At 33.9% G+C, this 15,477-nt stretch overlaps 2 protein-coding genes across 3 annotated transcripts; one reads left to right on the forward strand and one right to left on the reverse strand.

Annotated features, from left to right (window-relative positions):
• Positions 1-550: 550 nt before the first annotated feature.
• On the forward strand, positions 551-6,177 carry LOC129918990 (WD repeat-containing protein on Y chromosome-like). Of its 2 annotated transcripts, XM_055999784.1 has the most exons (9): positions 551-1,069; positions 1,125-1,236; positions 1,298-1,827; positions 1,879-2,832; positions 2,892-3,132; positions 3,198-3,396; positions 5,183-5,383; positions 5,452-5,989; positions 6,063-6,177. In XM_055999784.1, the coding sequence occupies exons 1-8, from the start codon at positions 623-625 to the stop codon at positions 5,957-5,959; spliced, it is 3,192 nt and encodes a 1,063-aa protein (XP_055855759.1). In that variant the 5' UTR covers positions 551-622; the 3' UTR covers positions 5,960-5,989; positions 6,063-6,177. The 2 variants fall into 2 exon arrangements, with proteins under 2 accessions (XP_055855759.1, XP_055855750.1); XM_055999775.1 differs by having other exon boundaries at positions 5,452-6,146.
• A 517-nt stretch (positions 6,178-6,694) lies between these two features.
• On the reverse strand, positions 6,695-15,151 carry LOC129918984 (rab3 GTPase-activating protein non-catalytic subunit). Its single transcript, XM_055999761.1, has 7 exons — positions 14,972-15,151; positions 12,885-14,916; positions 12,606-12,822; positions 12,435-12,550; positions 7,426-8,431; positions 7,168-7,365; positions 6,695-7,077 (listed from the first exon to the last, which is right to left on the reverse strand). The coding sequence occupies exons 1-7, from the start codon at positions 15,045-15,047 to the stop codon at positions 6,904-6,906; spliced, it is 3,819 nt and encodes a 1,272-aa protein (XP_055855736.1). The 5' UTR covers positions 15,048-15,151; the 3' UTR covers positions 6,695-6,903.
• Positions 15,152-15,477: the final 326 nt, after the last annotated feature.

Below are 15,477 nucleotides of genomic sequence, written 5' to 3' on the forward strand. Positions count from 1 at the left end.
TCTACTTTCTCTGAGTCTTCTTTTGCACGCTCTGTCGTTTTGGGCGGACTCTTTTGCCCGGATACACTCGATGTTGGTGGTGGTGATCGAGTTATCATGGGTTTTCTTGAAAACGGATTTATCAAGCGTTCGAATTGGAATAATTGGCTCTCCCCAGAATCCTTAGAGCCGACCTCCGAAGAGGGTGGATTTTCCAGAAAATCTGAATTGCCACCTGGGGTATTATATCTTTCTGTTTTATTCATTCCATATTTTGTATACGTCATTCTCAGTATACGGAGGGTGGATTTTAGTCGCCTCTTACGACAGGCATGCCTACCTCGGGTATATTCTTTCTTTTCCCCTACCCGAAGGGGTAATAAACAAAATTTATATCAACTGATATCAAACGTTTTTCACAAATAACTCAGTCCCAAAAAAACACCATTTACCATTTAAAAACTTTATGAATTCTTTTTCCATGATTCATCTAAAAGCTCTATCCTATCCAGTGTAGCTATCACTTGTCCACATGGGTCTCGAACTTGGTTATATTTTACCTGTTATAATAAAAAAAAAAATAAGCACCCTTGCGTTAAATCGGCAATAAATCCATATAATTTCAATTGAATTTTAGAAAAATATGTCACACAGATTTACCCTAAACGATAACAATTCCGAAAAGGTAATTCGCCCCTCTGTCTCCTCATATGCCACCCGTATCGAAGAACGTCCCACTAGACTCCACGAATGGCTTCGAAGTGAAGAAATCGAAAAACTACATAAAATTTTTCGCGATCATCCACAACAAGAACTCAATAACAAAGAACTTCGAGCAGCTCTTAAAAGCTTCAACATATTATTCACCGACGATGAATTTAATCGGTTATTTTTGAAAATCAATCAAAACAAAGACTACAAATGCGATTGGGACGAATTTGTATCACATTTGATATTTGGCTTTCAAGATGATGATCCGAATAGTGAGAAAGAAACATTGATTTTACCAATTTCTGGATTGCCATTGATAAAAAAATCCGAACACCGTACTCCGATTGTTTCAATAAGTCATCTAAAGACTCTTGAAAAGGTATAATGTTGTTTACTTTTGTATAAGATTGTGTTCATCGGAAAATTTGAATTAGGGAGATGAACAAATAGAATCAAAAGGTATGTATTTGACAGCAAGTAAAGAAGGTACACTCAGATTTTGGTCCTCCGAGCTGGATCCGATTCGTAGTGGAATATCAGAAAGTTGTGCGTAGTTTTATATTTAATCTTGGTGGGTAAACTGAATTATGCAAATGGATATTTTTAGACTTCCTTAAAATGCCCACTTGGATTTTGGCCATACAAGCCTTATCCGATGTTGCCATCATTTGTACCTCTTCCACCGAAAGGGAATTACGTTTTCACGAAACCATGGCTTCAAACTTCAGTCTCCGAATTGTTATTCGAAGCATGCCTTTTGCCGTCTACTGTATGGCCTATAGATATGATAAAAATGGAGTCCGTATGTCAAAATTAATTCTTGGGGACAGTGGAGGAAATGTTAGGGTACTAGAGTTTTCACCAATTTTACGAGGTCCATTTCAAAGTAAACCTGGAACAGCACTTGTCGAACTATTTTGGTCAGATGTGTTGAATGGAAAATATCCCACCTTTAAACCAAGAGAATTTATTAACATTCACTTGGAGTTGATACAAAAAGTTTACTTTTCCTTTAAAATGAACATTCTCTTAGTTGCTGCAGAGTATAGGAATACAAAGAAATATAGAGGTCGCTGTCCAGGGACAATAGCAGTCGACTGGAAGGATTCAAGTCAAACTATTTTTCGAATACCGTTGGTAAGATTTTTTGCCTAAAATGTTTACATAAATTATAGCTTTTATCGAAAGGGAGTATCAGCGTTTTATCTCGATGAAACGAATAGAATTCTAGCAACTGGTGGTCCCGATACATATCTTCGCATCTGGGACCCTTATATTCCCTCTAAGCCCTCGGCGATTTTAACCGGTCATCATGGTGGTATTATTTTCGTTTTTATCCAACCACTTGAGAAGAAAGTTTACAGCGTCGATTATTTGAAGACAATTAAAGTTTGGCATCTTACCGAACATAATTTGCTTCAGACCTTCAGTGATCTTACTCAAATGATCTCAAAAACTGAAACCGAAATCGCCTATTACTATGACAAACTATCCCGAAATTTGCTTATTGGAGGGCGAAAAATCATAGTTCTTCGGTGTTGCCCTCGCCTTCGAATGGATCTAACCGATGGCAATACGCATGCTGCAACAGTCTCAGTAATTTTGTACAATAAGCTCTTCAGGAATATTGTGACATGCGGTCTAGACAGCTATATCATTGTTTGGGACCCATGGACAGGTCGTAGACAGATTATGATCAAGAATTGTCATACACAAATGATTTACGGCGAATTGACGGATATTGAAATAACTGCAGCATGTTTTGATCCGCTCGAGCAGTATTTGTTAACTGGGGCTCGCGATGGATCTTTGAAAATTTGGAACTATAACAATGCAGTTTGTGTGAGAAATATGAGCATTACACTGGGTCATGAAATCACAGCGGTTTCATGGATTGTAGATCGAATATTCGCTGTTGGCTGGGATCGTCATGTGACTGAATTCGCCGATGTTGAGGGTAAAGAGTATAGTGATCCGAAAAAATGGCTCAAGTTTCATGATGATGATATAACTTGTGCTGATGTTAAGCTAGGTGAAGGTTTAGTGACAGGAACATATTCTGGAGAGTTGATATTTTGGAAATTAGAAACTGGACAGCCATATCGACGTTATAATGTACAAAATCCTAAAAAGTTTGTTGAGGTTTGTAATGTCTTTAAGTCTTTCTAATTCTGGATTTAGTGATCCCTTTTTATACATAGCTCATCTATAAAAAAGAAGAAGATATTAAGGAGGATAAGTCTGAACAAGTTTCTCAGATTCGGTTATCTCGTCTTATTCGAAAGTCAATATCCATGCAAACTAGAACATTTCAATTTGATTGTCCAGATGATGACTTAGATCTAAATGATCGAAGTGCGCCATCAGAAGCTAAAACTACGCTTTCACTTTCGGTTCAAGCTTTATTGTTCCTACAATCAAGACAGATGAGTAAAGTTCATGGTTCGTTTCAAAATTTCTTTTTTATGAAAAGATTATGAAATAGAAGGATTTTTTTTGTTTGCCAGGAAGTCTTTTGGTGGCTTTGGATAGTGGAACAATTCAAGTTTATTCACATCATCAAGGTGGAGGTTATTTGAGTGAATTTAATGCTGTTCATAAGTCTGGAGATTGTATTTTAGCAATGGCTACAGATAAGAAAAACCGTTACTTATTTACAGGAAGTGCATTTGGATATGTAAAAGTTTGGTTGATTCAAAATTATTGGTAAGTATTGAATAGTGATGTTACAATTGGGAAAGACATACGATATCTAATTGTAGGAAAAAATTTTAAATCTGAACTTCAACGTTCAGGTGAGGAACTTTTTTCATATAATTACCCGTACCGCTGCCAGTATTTTTTAGGGTTAGTTTTTTTTTTTTTTTTTTAATAAGCCTTTACTTAAAGGGATTATAACTTCCCTTATAATGTTCATTCAAAACAGTAAAGGGTGTTAGGAAGAATGTAAAAGGAATTGTTTTAATGCACATTTGTTTTAAGGTCCTGAACTTCAAAGTGAGAGGGAAAAACAGAGTCTGAAAAGGCATTCCAGATTTGCGAGGTACGCCTTTTTTCCATCCACTCGGAAAAAGACCAACAGAGTAGGACGGATAAAAAAGCTGTCACAGTGGTTTTCGTTTGAAAAACAGCTCTTCAGAACAATATGTATTCAGCATCGGTAGCTCAAGTTGCGACAAATGGATTTATATTGGCACAATTAAAGCTGAATTTATGACGTTTAAAAATGCCTAGTTATTACTTTGTAATAGCAAATATTTTGTATATGGTCTGAATTCGGTTTATTGTGATTGGGTTTCAGTACTTATTTATGGTAGCGGAATTGGTAAGTCGACAATATTTGTATATAAGCCTCCAGAGAAAACACCCAGCACCATATCCACAGTTCATCTTTGAGCTTTGAGGAACAAAGTTGATAAATTGGCGTTACCGGCAGAAATCTACTTAATTTAAGATGAATTTTCTTATTATCATAAAAGTGGCAATTAACATTACATTTTATTCGAAGATCTATGTACCTTAAATATTAATCAGACTTACTCCTTCATAAAAACTCTTTGATTGTTATCAAATGAGGTTGCGATCAGAAAAAAAATCATATGAATGGATATCTACTTCGATAATCAGTCTACTAAATTTTTTTGTGTGAGGAACTCATAAAAAGTATTTGCAAACTTTAGTTCGACCTTTCCAGATTGGTTATTAGGTATTTTCTTTTATAAAGCTTTAAAAATGTTACTGTAGCTCCTGTAAAGCTTTATAGAAGACAAATTGTGTATATTTGGGTAGTACATCCTGACCAAAACATGAGACGCTACCGAATTTCTTCGGTGCAACTGCTCATTTTATAAGAAGTGATTCCTATTGAAAAGAAATAAACTGTCCTTAGGACCTTGTTCTAAAAACAACTAACAATTTTATTATTTTTCTTTTTTATATTTTGTGTTTGGTAATGGTACAACGAAATAATTTTATTTTTAACAGAACTCAATTCCAGATTTTCGAGATAATCATAAGAAAAATAGTTTAGCAAAACTTTTGTGACACAAACACGAAATGTTGACAAAATCATAAATTCCACCCCCACATTGATGTGTACATCAGAGTACCTACAACGAAAAGATTCCCCCGCCAGAAAATATCATTTGACAAATCACGATTGCATGTCAAATGTGGGTTAACTACTTTATTTCTGTTTTTTTGTATTACAACTAACAAGTCAAATCGAATCCAAACCCTTCCCTTTTTTAATGTAATTGTGGTTGACTATTCCTCTTTTTTTTCCATTCAGAGCCATAAGACTCCCCATAACAAATTATATACTAATTCTTGAGGTTGTTCCATGCTATATGTTGACATTTTTATGAGAACTTGCATTTATTTTTTGTGGGAATAGACGTTAAGACTAATTTGAATATCCTCCCACGGTTTTTGTGGTTAACCCTTCGGAATTCAACTCTGCTTCTAACAACTTGTTGCTTCATTATTTCAGTATTCCAAAACAAGAAAAAACTCACGTTAGCATGCCGAAATTGCGATTGCAATTCATATTTTTGCGCAAGGAACGTTTTGCTCCAAGACCCAAAAGGATAGTTCGCCATCAACCTGAACCGATGTTAGTCAGTTCGTATAAGGCACATGTAAGAGCAATAACTTCTCTGGTGTATGTTAATCAAGCAAAGATTATACTATCGTAGGTTGAAAAGACTCCTTATAAGGATTTTATTTCAATTTGATAAAAAAAAAATTCTTAATTTCCAGAGGAAGTCATGATTTCTCATGCAGATTATGGTCTTTAGGAGGACGATATCTTGGCACATTGGGAAGTCCATTGCCTTGGTTGCATTTGTCACCGTTAGATCCTGTCGACGAAAATCAAACATATCGCCTGCCTCCGGATATTCAAAAAGTTGCAAGTTCCACAACATTAAAGGTTCTAAGTGGAGTCTATGTGGATTGTATAAAACAGTACCAAGAGACGTCTAAAATGGAAGATAAATACAATGACAAAGATGAAGTGGAAGATATTAAAGGACAAATGTATGGAAAGTCATTGCGACATCCAATATTGGGAAATCATTTCAAATTGCCAGGAAAATCCACCGTCGTTCAACCGCCAATTTTGGATTCATCGTTGTCCTACATTCCGGTGTATTCACATTTACAAATTCATGATACAATTCCAATTGAACGACCACCAACGCCGGAGGCATTGAAAAAGACAAAAGAATTGCAATTTATGGAGTTTTTCGAAGGAGAAAAGAAGTAGTTATTTGTTGCAATGTCTTTTGTAAAAAAAGTACGTATACGCCCGAGTGGACAAAATTGTTTAAAAGGAATTTTATATTTTTTTATTATTGAAATATATTTAGTGATGACCTTTGGGATGCTGTTAAAACTACCGTTAAAAACAAACATAAATTTGATAGTGCATTGCAGTCTTAACTAAATATTAATTTGTATAAAAATAAAATAGTTTGAATGAAAAATGTGAGTTCGGCAATGTTCTCATTAAAAAAGGCCATAAGTAAATGGTGGGATGAAATTAAAAAAGAGATTAAAAAAGAATTACTTGATCAATCTCTAAGAAAATTTTAGACATTTGTTTAGAATAACAGTGGAAGAATATAGAAACCAGAATATGCTTTAAAAGCTTAAGCTAAGTACAGAGGATTGGAAGATCTTATAATATTTTCAGATCTTTCAAAGCTCTTACAATGGCTGCCATTGATTTGACAATTTTTAAATGGTTTATTGGCTGTTCACATGTTTGGTAGATTTTATCCCAATGTCTTATACTTTCATTGTTTTACAATTGTCTCACAATGAAATATCACAAAGTTTTGAAAAGTTAAAAAAAAGCTCTCGGTCGAAGAAGAAATAATATGGTGAAAATTCCCAAAGAAAAAAGTTAGATATTTGTCTGTATGTGACATAATGGGTTCTCTTCTCATCTCTTTGTACCACGCTATAGAAGTTTCAATTAAAAAAAAAAAACAAACAATTGAGTTTCGAACATTTATTTGTGGCAGCAAGATGTTGGGATTCTTGGTATCTATATTTTTTTTACTTGCCACAACTGACGATATCACATGCTATACAAATTGATAAAATATTATAATAATATGATTTTCTTCTTAATTCTAAAAAAAAAATAAAACAAAAAAAAAGAAGAAAAATTAAAAGGAAAAATACGAACAAAAATTGTATGTCCTATTCCTGCAATACACTGCAGGCATCAAACATTTGCCCAGCTATGTGCAAATATTTACTCTCTTTCTTTGACAAACATTCATAGGCAACAGTGGTAAGTTTGGTTAATGAAATCAGATCAATTTCATCAGGGCTGGTTGCTGTAATCTGAATGCCTTTCGATTTGTTATCGTTCTAGAAATACACACAATATGCAAAAATTCAAAACAAACAAAAAATCAAATCAAATCAAGTCTGGGGATAGTAGACGCCACCGACACTTACTAAATTGTCGAGGTAATTTAACAGCTGTTGCCCAACGGATGCAATTTTTGAAAAACGTTCACCTGATGTCTTGGCAAAGAGATTCATTCGACGACCGGCAATTTCAACAAGCAGTTTACCCATTTCCATGTCATCGACCATGTCACGTAAAAGATCATTGGCATACGAGTCCCATCCATGGGCATACATTTCAACAATCTGAAAAAAAAAAAACAGTCATAAGGTGTCATTCATGACAAAGTGTGTCATCTTTATTACCTGATGCCGTTTGATACCAGTTCTTTCAAGCTTCCACAGCTCAGCCAACTCATAAACCTTTTCCATCCAACAAGTGTGCTCCACGACATACAATCGCTCGAGATCTTCCCGAATCAAATCCATCGAAGCCGTAACCACCCGACAAAGAAAATCCTCACGATGCTTCTGAAGAACCATATCCGCCTCTGGCAATACGTAGGGCAGTTCTTTATTTATTTCCACAAAAAATGTCTTATTGGCCATGGCATCGAACAAAGTTGTAATGGGTTTTGAAAATTTCATTTGAAAGAAGACAATAAACTGCAAAACTCTACTCAATTCGATGTGTAACTGGAGAATCTCTTGAATAGCATGATTCCGTTGTAGAGCGATGTAGTGCAGTGGCAACTGACCATCAGAAAGAATTTCTTCAAATTTCAACTCTCTCTTCCGATGACTCATGGAAATATCAAAGTGCATTAAAAATTCCAGACAAAGATCAAGAAAATCGGCAACTAAACTTGCACCGATTCCGACTTCTTGTTGACAGATTTTATCATCTGGAACGCGTCCGGCTTTTTGGATCATTTTCATTGTCGATTGCAGAGGGTATTTGATGGTTGCATTCCAAATCATGCAGCACATGCCGTGCTTGAGGGCGTAATCGGGTTCTTTGAAAGTGCCCAAACAAATCAGACTAGCCCTCATATGGTCTAAGCTTTGAAGATCCTTGCTCCAATGTACCATATATTCCCATGACATTAAACTTAGAATTACACCAGATTCCAAGCTAAAGGGAAAATGACGACGTAGAACTTGCAAACGCTTTGGCACGGGTTCATCGTCTTGATCGGCAGAATCTTCACGTTCTAGAATTTTTGTCGGATGAATTCGAGAATAGAGAAGCCATTTAGTTGCTAAATCAGATACAACTCCTTTGCCTTTGGTAACTATTGCTTTAAGACTGCAATCAGGTGTTTCGTAAGGTAATTCTGTCATTGTTGGATCCAAGCTGAGCATGGGAGATCTGTAAATGATAAAAAAATGTTAGCTTCTTCAGAATAAAGCTCGGTTTTGAAACAAGTCTTTTTCAAGCGTTAGGTCACTTCGAACTTGGTGTGTAAGAGTTTTTGTAGATTGCACAGAGGGTTTTTTTTTTTAATTAACCTTGTCCTAAACGACTATCTCAATTTTAACGAATTTTTTGTATACAAAAGCTATTATATAGTTTTTATTTCAAAAAATTTAAGCTGCCATACAAAATTCTCTATACAATTTTTTTGAAGATTTTGAAGAGAACTTTGTGGGCTTTATTGTGCGATTTTCATACAAATAAGACTTAATATATTTTTTTGATAGTTTTTTTTTTTAATAAAAATATTTTGTGCATAACACAATTTTTTTGTTTAATTTTCGGTGGTAAGCTTTGTAAATTTTTTCAAGAATCCTAGATTTTTACTATTATAGTATTACAGGGTGTCCTGAAAGTAAATGTCCGAACGAAATATGCTGAAAGGCCAATTTCAAGGCCCTCAGAATTTGCTAACTTGCTTATTCCAAATTTTAAGGGTTTTCGATTAAATGCAGTATTTTTGAAATTTTTAAAAACTCTTATCGTCGAGTTACTTATATTGTTAGGGTTAAACCTTGAAATTGGTGTCAAATGTAAGATAACTTGAAAATGAAAAAAAATAGCGTTGCCACTTTCAAAATGGAAACTTCTATAAAACAACCCTATATAATAGATCAATCAAATAAGATTTTTCAAACCCCAAAGAAAAGCCTTATTAGTGAAAAAAATAATTAAATAATGTAAGGAATGTAGCTTTAAAAATATGGCAACCCTAGTCAAATGCAAAAAAACAACAAAAATTCTTTTTTTTTTAACAAAAGGTATAAGTATAAGTTTTTATACACTAAAGGTCAAATTATACACCAAAATTTAGCTGACACTCTCTTTTACTACCCTACTCTAATGCTAAAATAAAATTGAGACAAAAATTCGTTCAGGATGAAAGTTTCGAAAAATCCCGAAACTTTGCCAATTTGTTGAGTTAGGTGCCAGTTATAGCGATCAAAAATATGCATCAGGAAAAAAAGAAACAGTATGAAAAATATGTGATGAGTTATTTGACCAAGTGATTACTTAATTAGAGATGATTGAGAAAATTCCAATTTTTTTTCTCATCTCACCAAAACAGCCGATGAGAAAAAAATTGGAATTTTCTCAAACATCTCTAATTAATGTCGTTTTCGATTGGTTCTCCGGAAGCGTCCGGAATCATTTAGAAGCCTTCTGAAACCATTTTATTGAGAAGAGAAATTCTCTTCTTGATTTCAAATCAGAATCCACTCAAGAAGTACTTATACATGAATATTCAAATACCAAAAATAAAACTCAATCAGTGTGTTTATTTTTAAATTCAAGAATTAATTGTTTTCTGAAATTAAAATTAATTAAAAAAAAGAAATGGATGCATTAAAGCGAAGGAATTATTTATAATCATCACCTTCTTCGCTTCTTCGTCGTGGACGTTATTATTATTAACTTTCAACATTAATCCATGTCATTCGTTTGCCAGAAAAAAAATTAATTCTAATTTTTGACATATAAAATTTTACACAAACGCAAAAAAACAGAATTGAGTGGAAGTGACTCAAACCGTTTTATTGGATTTCAGAACGAGTGAATCCTCGAGTGAAACCAATCGAAAATATAATATTTTTTCTAATAATCGTTTATTTTCTTATGTCGTTTTCGATTGGAATCACTCAAGGATTCACTCATTCTGAAATCCAAAAAAACAGTTTGAATCGTTTCCACTCAATTCTAAAATTTTATTTCGGTGTTAGTGAATAATCAAATAAAAATTATTTAATTTTGAACGAGAAAATTTGATTTGACATTATATTTTTATGTATTAGTGATTTTGAGTCGATTCTGTGCCTACGTTCTATAACTCAGTCGAGAACTTCTCGCATCGAAAAATTTTGAAACAAAAATTCCAAACGTTTCTCTATTTGGAAAAATAACCTGTGTCTGTATCTCGATGTGAGAAGCAACCCTGTAAGTTTTTTATTCCATTGGAATATATTGGAAACTGTCAAAAAAAGGGAAAATATTTTTACCTTTGGCCATAAAAGGTCATATGGACATAGTTTTACATTAAATATCCCAAGGCTCGGTAGTCCGAAGGAAGAGCAATCGGTCGGCGAGTGGAGGGTACCGAGTTCAAGTCACGGTTAGGACATGAAAATTTTTCATTTTTTTTCTTTAATATTCTTTTTTTTATTTTGAAAATTTAAGGGACACAAAAATAAATTAACGTGAACACATTTTCAGTAGTAACATCTCACATTTAATGCAAGATTATCAATTTTTTTTCAAATATCTTACTTTCTCGCATCCTTTTTGCTTGTGAGAAATTTTGGCAGTTCAATCTCGATTATTTTCTTACAGACACAGTTTTATTCACATTTTTCCAGTCTGTCAAGCATTTTCATTCAGAAATGTTTCAAGGCGAGAAAATTTTGTTTATAGAAACAAACGAATGTGAGAAAATGATTTTTGTATCGGTTCACATTATTTTTGTTCCGATTTGCGTGTTTCATGCGAGAAATTTCTCGATGCGAGAGTTACAGAACGTAGGCACTGATTTGAAATCGAGAAGAGAATTTTTCTTCTGAGAAGCGTTCTAGCTGTCATATTTTTGTGAATAAAACACTTTCAGAAGGCTTCTGAATGATTCCGGACGCTTCCGGACGGCCAATCGAAAAGACATTAATTCAAATACACACGAAAAAGTTTTTCCTTTGAGTATAACAGGGAAATGGAACTTGTTCCATTTTGTTCGAAATGGCACGAAAAATGAATTTGCATCAGGCAAAGAAATTAATTCAATTTTATTAAAATATAATAGTTCAATAAAAATTTTTTGTTAAAATAAAGTAATTTTTGAGTAATTTGGTCGATTGGTTAGAAAATTGTGTTTAAAATCAGAGCATCACAAAATAATCTATTTGTAATTGTTTCGTGATTCATTTTCCTATAACCGGTCTCTTATATGACATTCATTGATTAAGACATTCAAGTTGCTAAAATTTTTAGGACTCTTAATTCAAATTGAGCTCGAAAACAAGTATGCGATTTCATTAGTTTTATTAAAATGTATTTTTAGAAACAAAATTTTCAAAATCGTTAAGCCGTTTAAAAAAAAAGCATTTTGGTATAAATCTTTTTTTCCCATTTCGTAGAAATTAAAACCAAGATTTCATAATAATTTAATGTTCAGTTGCCAAAAATTTTATTTCTCAAAAATTAGTTTTTTTTAAGAGTCCAAAAATTAATTTTTTCAAAGTTTTATTTTGAGTTTATATTATGGCAGCTATAAACGCTTAAGCATAAAAATCAAATTAGTAGTTTAGGAGAAAATCAGGGGTTGAACTACAGCATACGTTCGTTAACGTATTGACGCTTTATGTCTCTATCATTTTCTTCTAATTTATGTTGATATTAAAATATGAAATTTTTTATGAAAAGATAGCAATTGTATAAAAAATAACATATGAATTTCTTAACAAAATCGTTTGAGCCGCTTTTGAGAACATTAAGAGCCCCCGTACACTACAGACTTTCTGCATTACTTGATAATATAGTATTTTTATCGAAGGTAACATTTTTAAAGGGGTTCAGTTAGAAATATAAATTAGTTGGGATGAAAGATTTGAATACAATTTTAGAAATCAGTCTAAAGAATGCTTAGTATGTAAGGTAACATAATCCTTCATCAGGTCTAATCTAGATTAGCATGCACCCGAATTTGTATTTAAAAACATATAATAGAATGAATTCTGTCGATCTCAAGCTGCTATAAGATCTTTGGACATTGCTCAAAATGATTTGAAGTTTTGGAATCGGAGACCTATCTAGTATCACAACAAACTACTAAGATAGCTACTTCCATCTCACCTAATATATTATTCTCTTCATATGAATAAAAATTGAAATAAAAGTGGCAATATGTACTTACTCTAAGATTGCTCCCAAAACCGCAATATCATCGAGTTTTCCAATTAATAATGACCATTGTGCTTCATCCTGTGAAATTTGTTCCCAAACTTCTTCTTCACCTTCTTCACATGAACCCTGTAATATGAACTTTTTTAAAATCAATAAAAAAAAAACAATCACTTTTCCTTACATCATTTTGTGATCTCCTTATAGTCTTTGCAACAGTTCTACAAACAATTGCAACCATCAAACTCAATGATCGTGGACTTTCCAAAAGTAATTCCCTTACAGCTTGCCACCACGGACAGATCGAATTGTATGTAAAACTTTTCACCTTATCTCCTGCTAAATCACATATAGCATGAACAATTGTTCCCAAATGCATCATATCGTTTATTATTTCTTCCCTAAAAAAAACAACAGAATCAACAATATTTTAGGAAAATGAGATAAAAATTAATAAACAAACCTTGAATTATAGTTAAATGTCTTTTCCAACCAAAAATTCAATGCCAATACAATTAAATCTTCACTCGAGAGTTCTGATGCTTCAGCAGCTTCTTTGAAATGTTGTTCACAAAATCGACCTTTAAAACAATTCCTAAATAAATTCTCACTAATGCATCCAAAAAGAGCACTCTTATCATGATTCAATTGAGGTTGACCATCATTTGAATTAAACACCCTCAAATATTCCACAAACTCTCCATCTTGCTGATGTTTAACCTGAAAAGTAACTTTCGATTGTGTTGCTTGTGCGTTTGATGATGGTCGATCTGCCAAAAGTTCCATAATCTGTTCAATTGTTTCCAAATCATTGTCCGACAAAGAAAGTGTCTCATAAGTTTTCTCTTCTTCTTTGGGTGGATTCCTCATGGCAATGTAAAAATCCGTAAGTCTTCGATAGAACTCAAGGAGTTGTTTAAGTTTCTCATTTGATTCTGAAGTAAAAGAATGAACAAGAGCTGCAAAAAACTCTGGTGGCATTTTCTTATTTTTTGTCATCATCTCAAGACATTGCAGACGAACTTCATCTGTTTGAAAATCACAGCAAATCTCGCTAACTGTTTCACGGTTGCAATTGTCAGGATCTTCACGCAAAAGAGTTTTTAATCGTCTAACCAAATGGATATCTCTGGCAGTTTTGGAATTTGCTTCACGCAGTGCAAAATGGAATGGAATTGTTATCTCCTTGAGACTCTGATCAGAGGGATCAAGAAAGAGACACGAATTAATTGTAGCTTTACATCTAGCTCCCGTGGCAACACCCATCAAACCATGGGTGGTATAGGCTAGCATTCCATTTTTACTAACTGTAAAGGCAGCTACTTTGGGTCCATTTTGCATGCCCCAAATCTCAAGGCAGCCCATTCGTGGTGCATAGATAATAAGGAAAAGTGCTCTTCTACGATCACTTTTATCTCCTTTCAGAGTTTTCTCTTTCACCTTGACAAAGGCACATTGGGCATCTCGATAGCCCTTCCAAACCCGAAGAGCCACCCCTCTTCGACAGTCTATTAGGATTACCCGATCCAGGTTATCAGCTATCACAGCTAGCTGATTCCCAGGGGCAATCCAAATACTGAAACCATCTCGTTTTCCATCATAAATCTTACTTCCTGATCGCATGGAAGTCTCTTTCCCAGCTGGTTGCTCCTCGGGTGTATTTGGAGCTGGTTTTGAACTAAAAAATCCTCCCAGAACGTTTTTGTAAACCATTCCGAGGACATCTTTGGCTACATCACCAACAGATATCGTCTTATAGCCCTCTTCGGCATAGTAGAGACCCAGAAATGGTTCAGTTCCAACTCCCAAAACGAGTGAACTTTGTGTAGGAAAGTCTCCGACTTTAGCAAAGACACCCGAACTCAAACTCTGTTGGACGATGTGGTCAAAAGTACGAGGTTTAACTGGCCCCGCTACAACAGTATCATTAATGACACATTCGCGGTCTTTAGGGTATTTGAATTTCTGATATGGAATCATTTCGGGAGACTCTAGATCCCCGAAGTATTTACTGCCATAAGCAGGCTCAGTATTATGACCGAGATGATTTTTCTTACTGACAAGGAATGGAAACAAATCATCACCTTTGAATATACAAACACCAATGTCATAGAGAATATAAAGATGTGACTCTTCGGAGGCACGTTTGTAAAGAGATTTAATGCCATAAACAGCGCTATCATGACATTGCTGTGAAAACAGTTTAATGCCAGTTTCAGTGTAAAAATTAACAAAACCCGAAGACAATCCCACTGCAACGCAAGTCCATTCAGCGCCAGAGCTGACATTTTTCCCATACATTGGCAAACAAATAACAGAAGTTATAATTTCATTTTGATTGACAATTTCGCCAGACCAACTTGGAGCGAAGGTGGCCAATTGACTTTTGTTGTCCCATTGAGATGAAAGAAGCGCCAATTTTTCACCCAAAGCGAGAGCGATTAGCTCGCTAGTTGGTGAGATGGCATATTGAACAGCATTTAACCAGCTTTCATCTAATTATATTGTTTTTTATTATAAATGGGAAACAAAAAAAAAAGAAAAACTTACCGTGTGTTAAACCAAAAAATTCTTGGACTTTGTGAAAATCTTTTATGCTAGCGAATGTTTTCACCTCACAGGCCATTGTTTTATATATACGATTATGTTAATTCAATATTTTTTATATGATTTGGCAATTTATTAAAGAAAAAACATAAATTATTTATATTTTTGGGGTTTTTTCTTTTTATTTTGGATAAATAAGAAAGATTGTTCAAGTAAACACAAAAACCACAAAGAAAATAAAAAATGACGTCTACTAGTATATTTTTTGACATTTTGGCCAGCTGTGTAAATTTCTCTCTAGTTTATCGAAGCGACATCTGCAAATGGGAAATTATAATGGATTTTTTTTCATCTTTGAATGCACTAGATTTTCAAATTCATTTCCGTAGTTGATGGTTATTTCTGAGAATCTATGAACAATCGAAGATTATAAAATGCTGATAGTGAATACAAAAAGTCTTTGCTGCATTTCTATCTATTGTCTGTATTAGAATTATTGTGGGAAATTA

Source organism: Episyrphus balteatus, chromosome 1 (genome assembly GCF_945859705.1).
Source record: "Episyrphus balteatus chromosome 1, idEpiBalt1.1, whole genome shotgun sequence".
Lineage (NCBI taxonomy): Eukaryota > Metazoa > Arthropoda > Insecta > Diptera > Syrphidae > Episyrphus > Episyrphus balteatus.

Excerpts from the sequence above, each read along its gene's own strand:
- LOC129918984 (XM_055999761.1), bottom strand. The coding sequence starts at position 15,047 with ATGGCCTGTGAGGTGAAAACATTCGCTAGCATAAAAGATTTTCACAAA. Across the intron at positions 14,917-14,971 it reads ATTTTTTGGTTTAACACACG|ATGAAAGCTGGTTAAATGCT; the intron begins GTAAGTTTTTCT and ends CAATATAATTAG. Across the intron at positions 8,432-12,434 it reads GTTTTGGGAGCAATCTTAGA|ATCTCCCATGCTCAGCTTGG; the intron begins GTAAGTACATAT and ends TATCATTTACAG.
- LOC129918990 (XM_055999784.1), top strand. The coding sequence starts at position 623 with ATGTCACACAGATTTACCCTAAACGATAACAATTCCGAAAAGGTAATT. Across the intron at positions 1,828-1,878 it reads CTATTTTTCGAATACCGTTG|GGAGTATCAGCGTTTTATCT; the intron begins GTAAGATTTTTT and ends TTTTATCGAAAG. Across the intron at positions 2,833-2,891 it reads ATCCTAAAAAGTTTGTTGAG|CTCATCTATAAAAAAGAAGA; the intron begins GTTTGTAATGTC and ends TTTTATACATAG.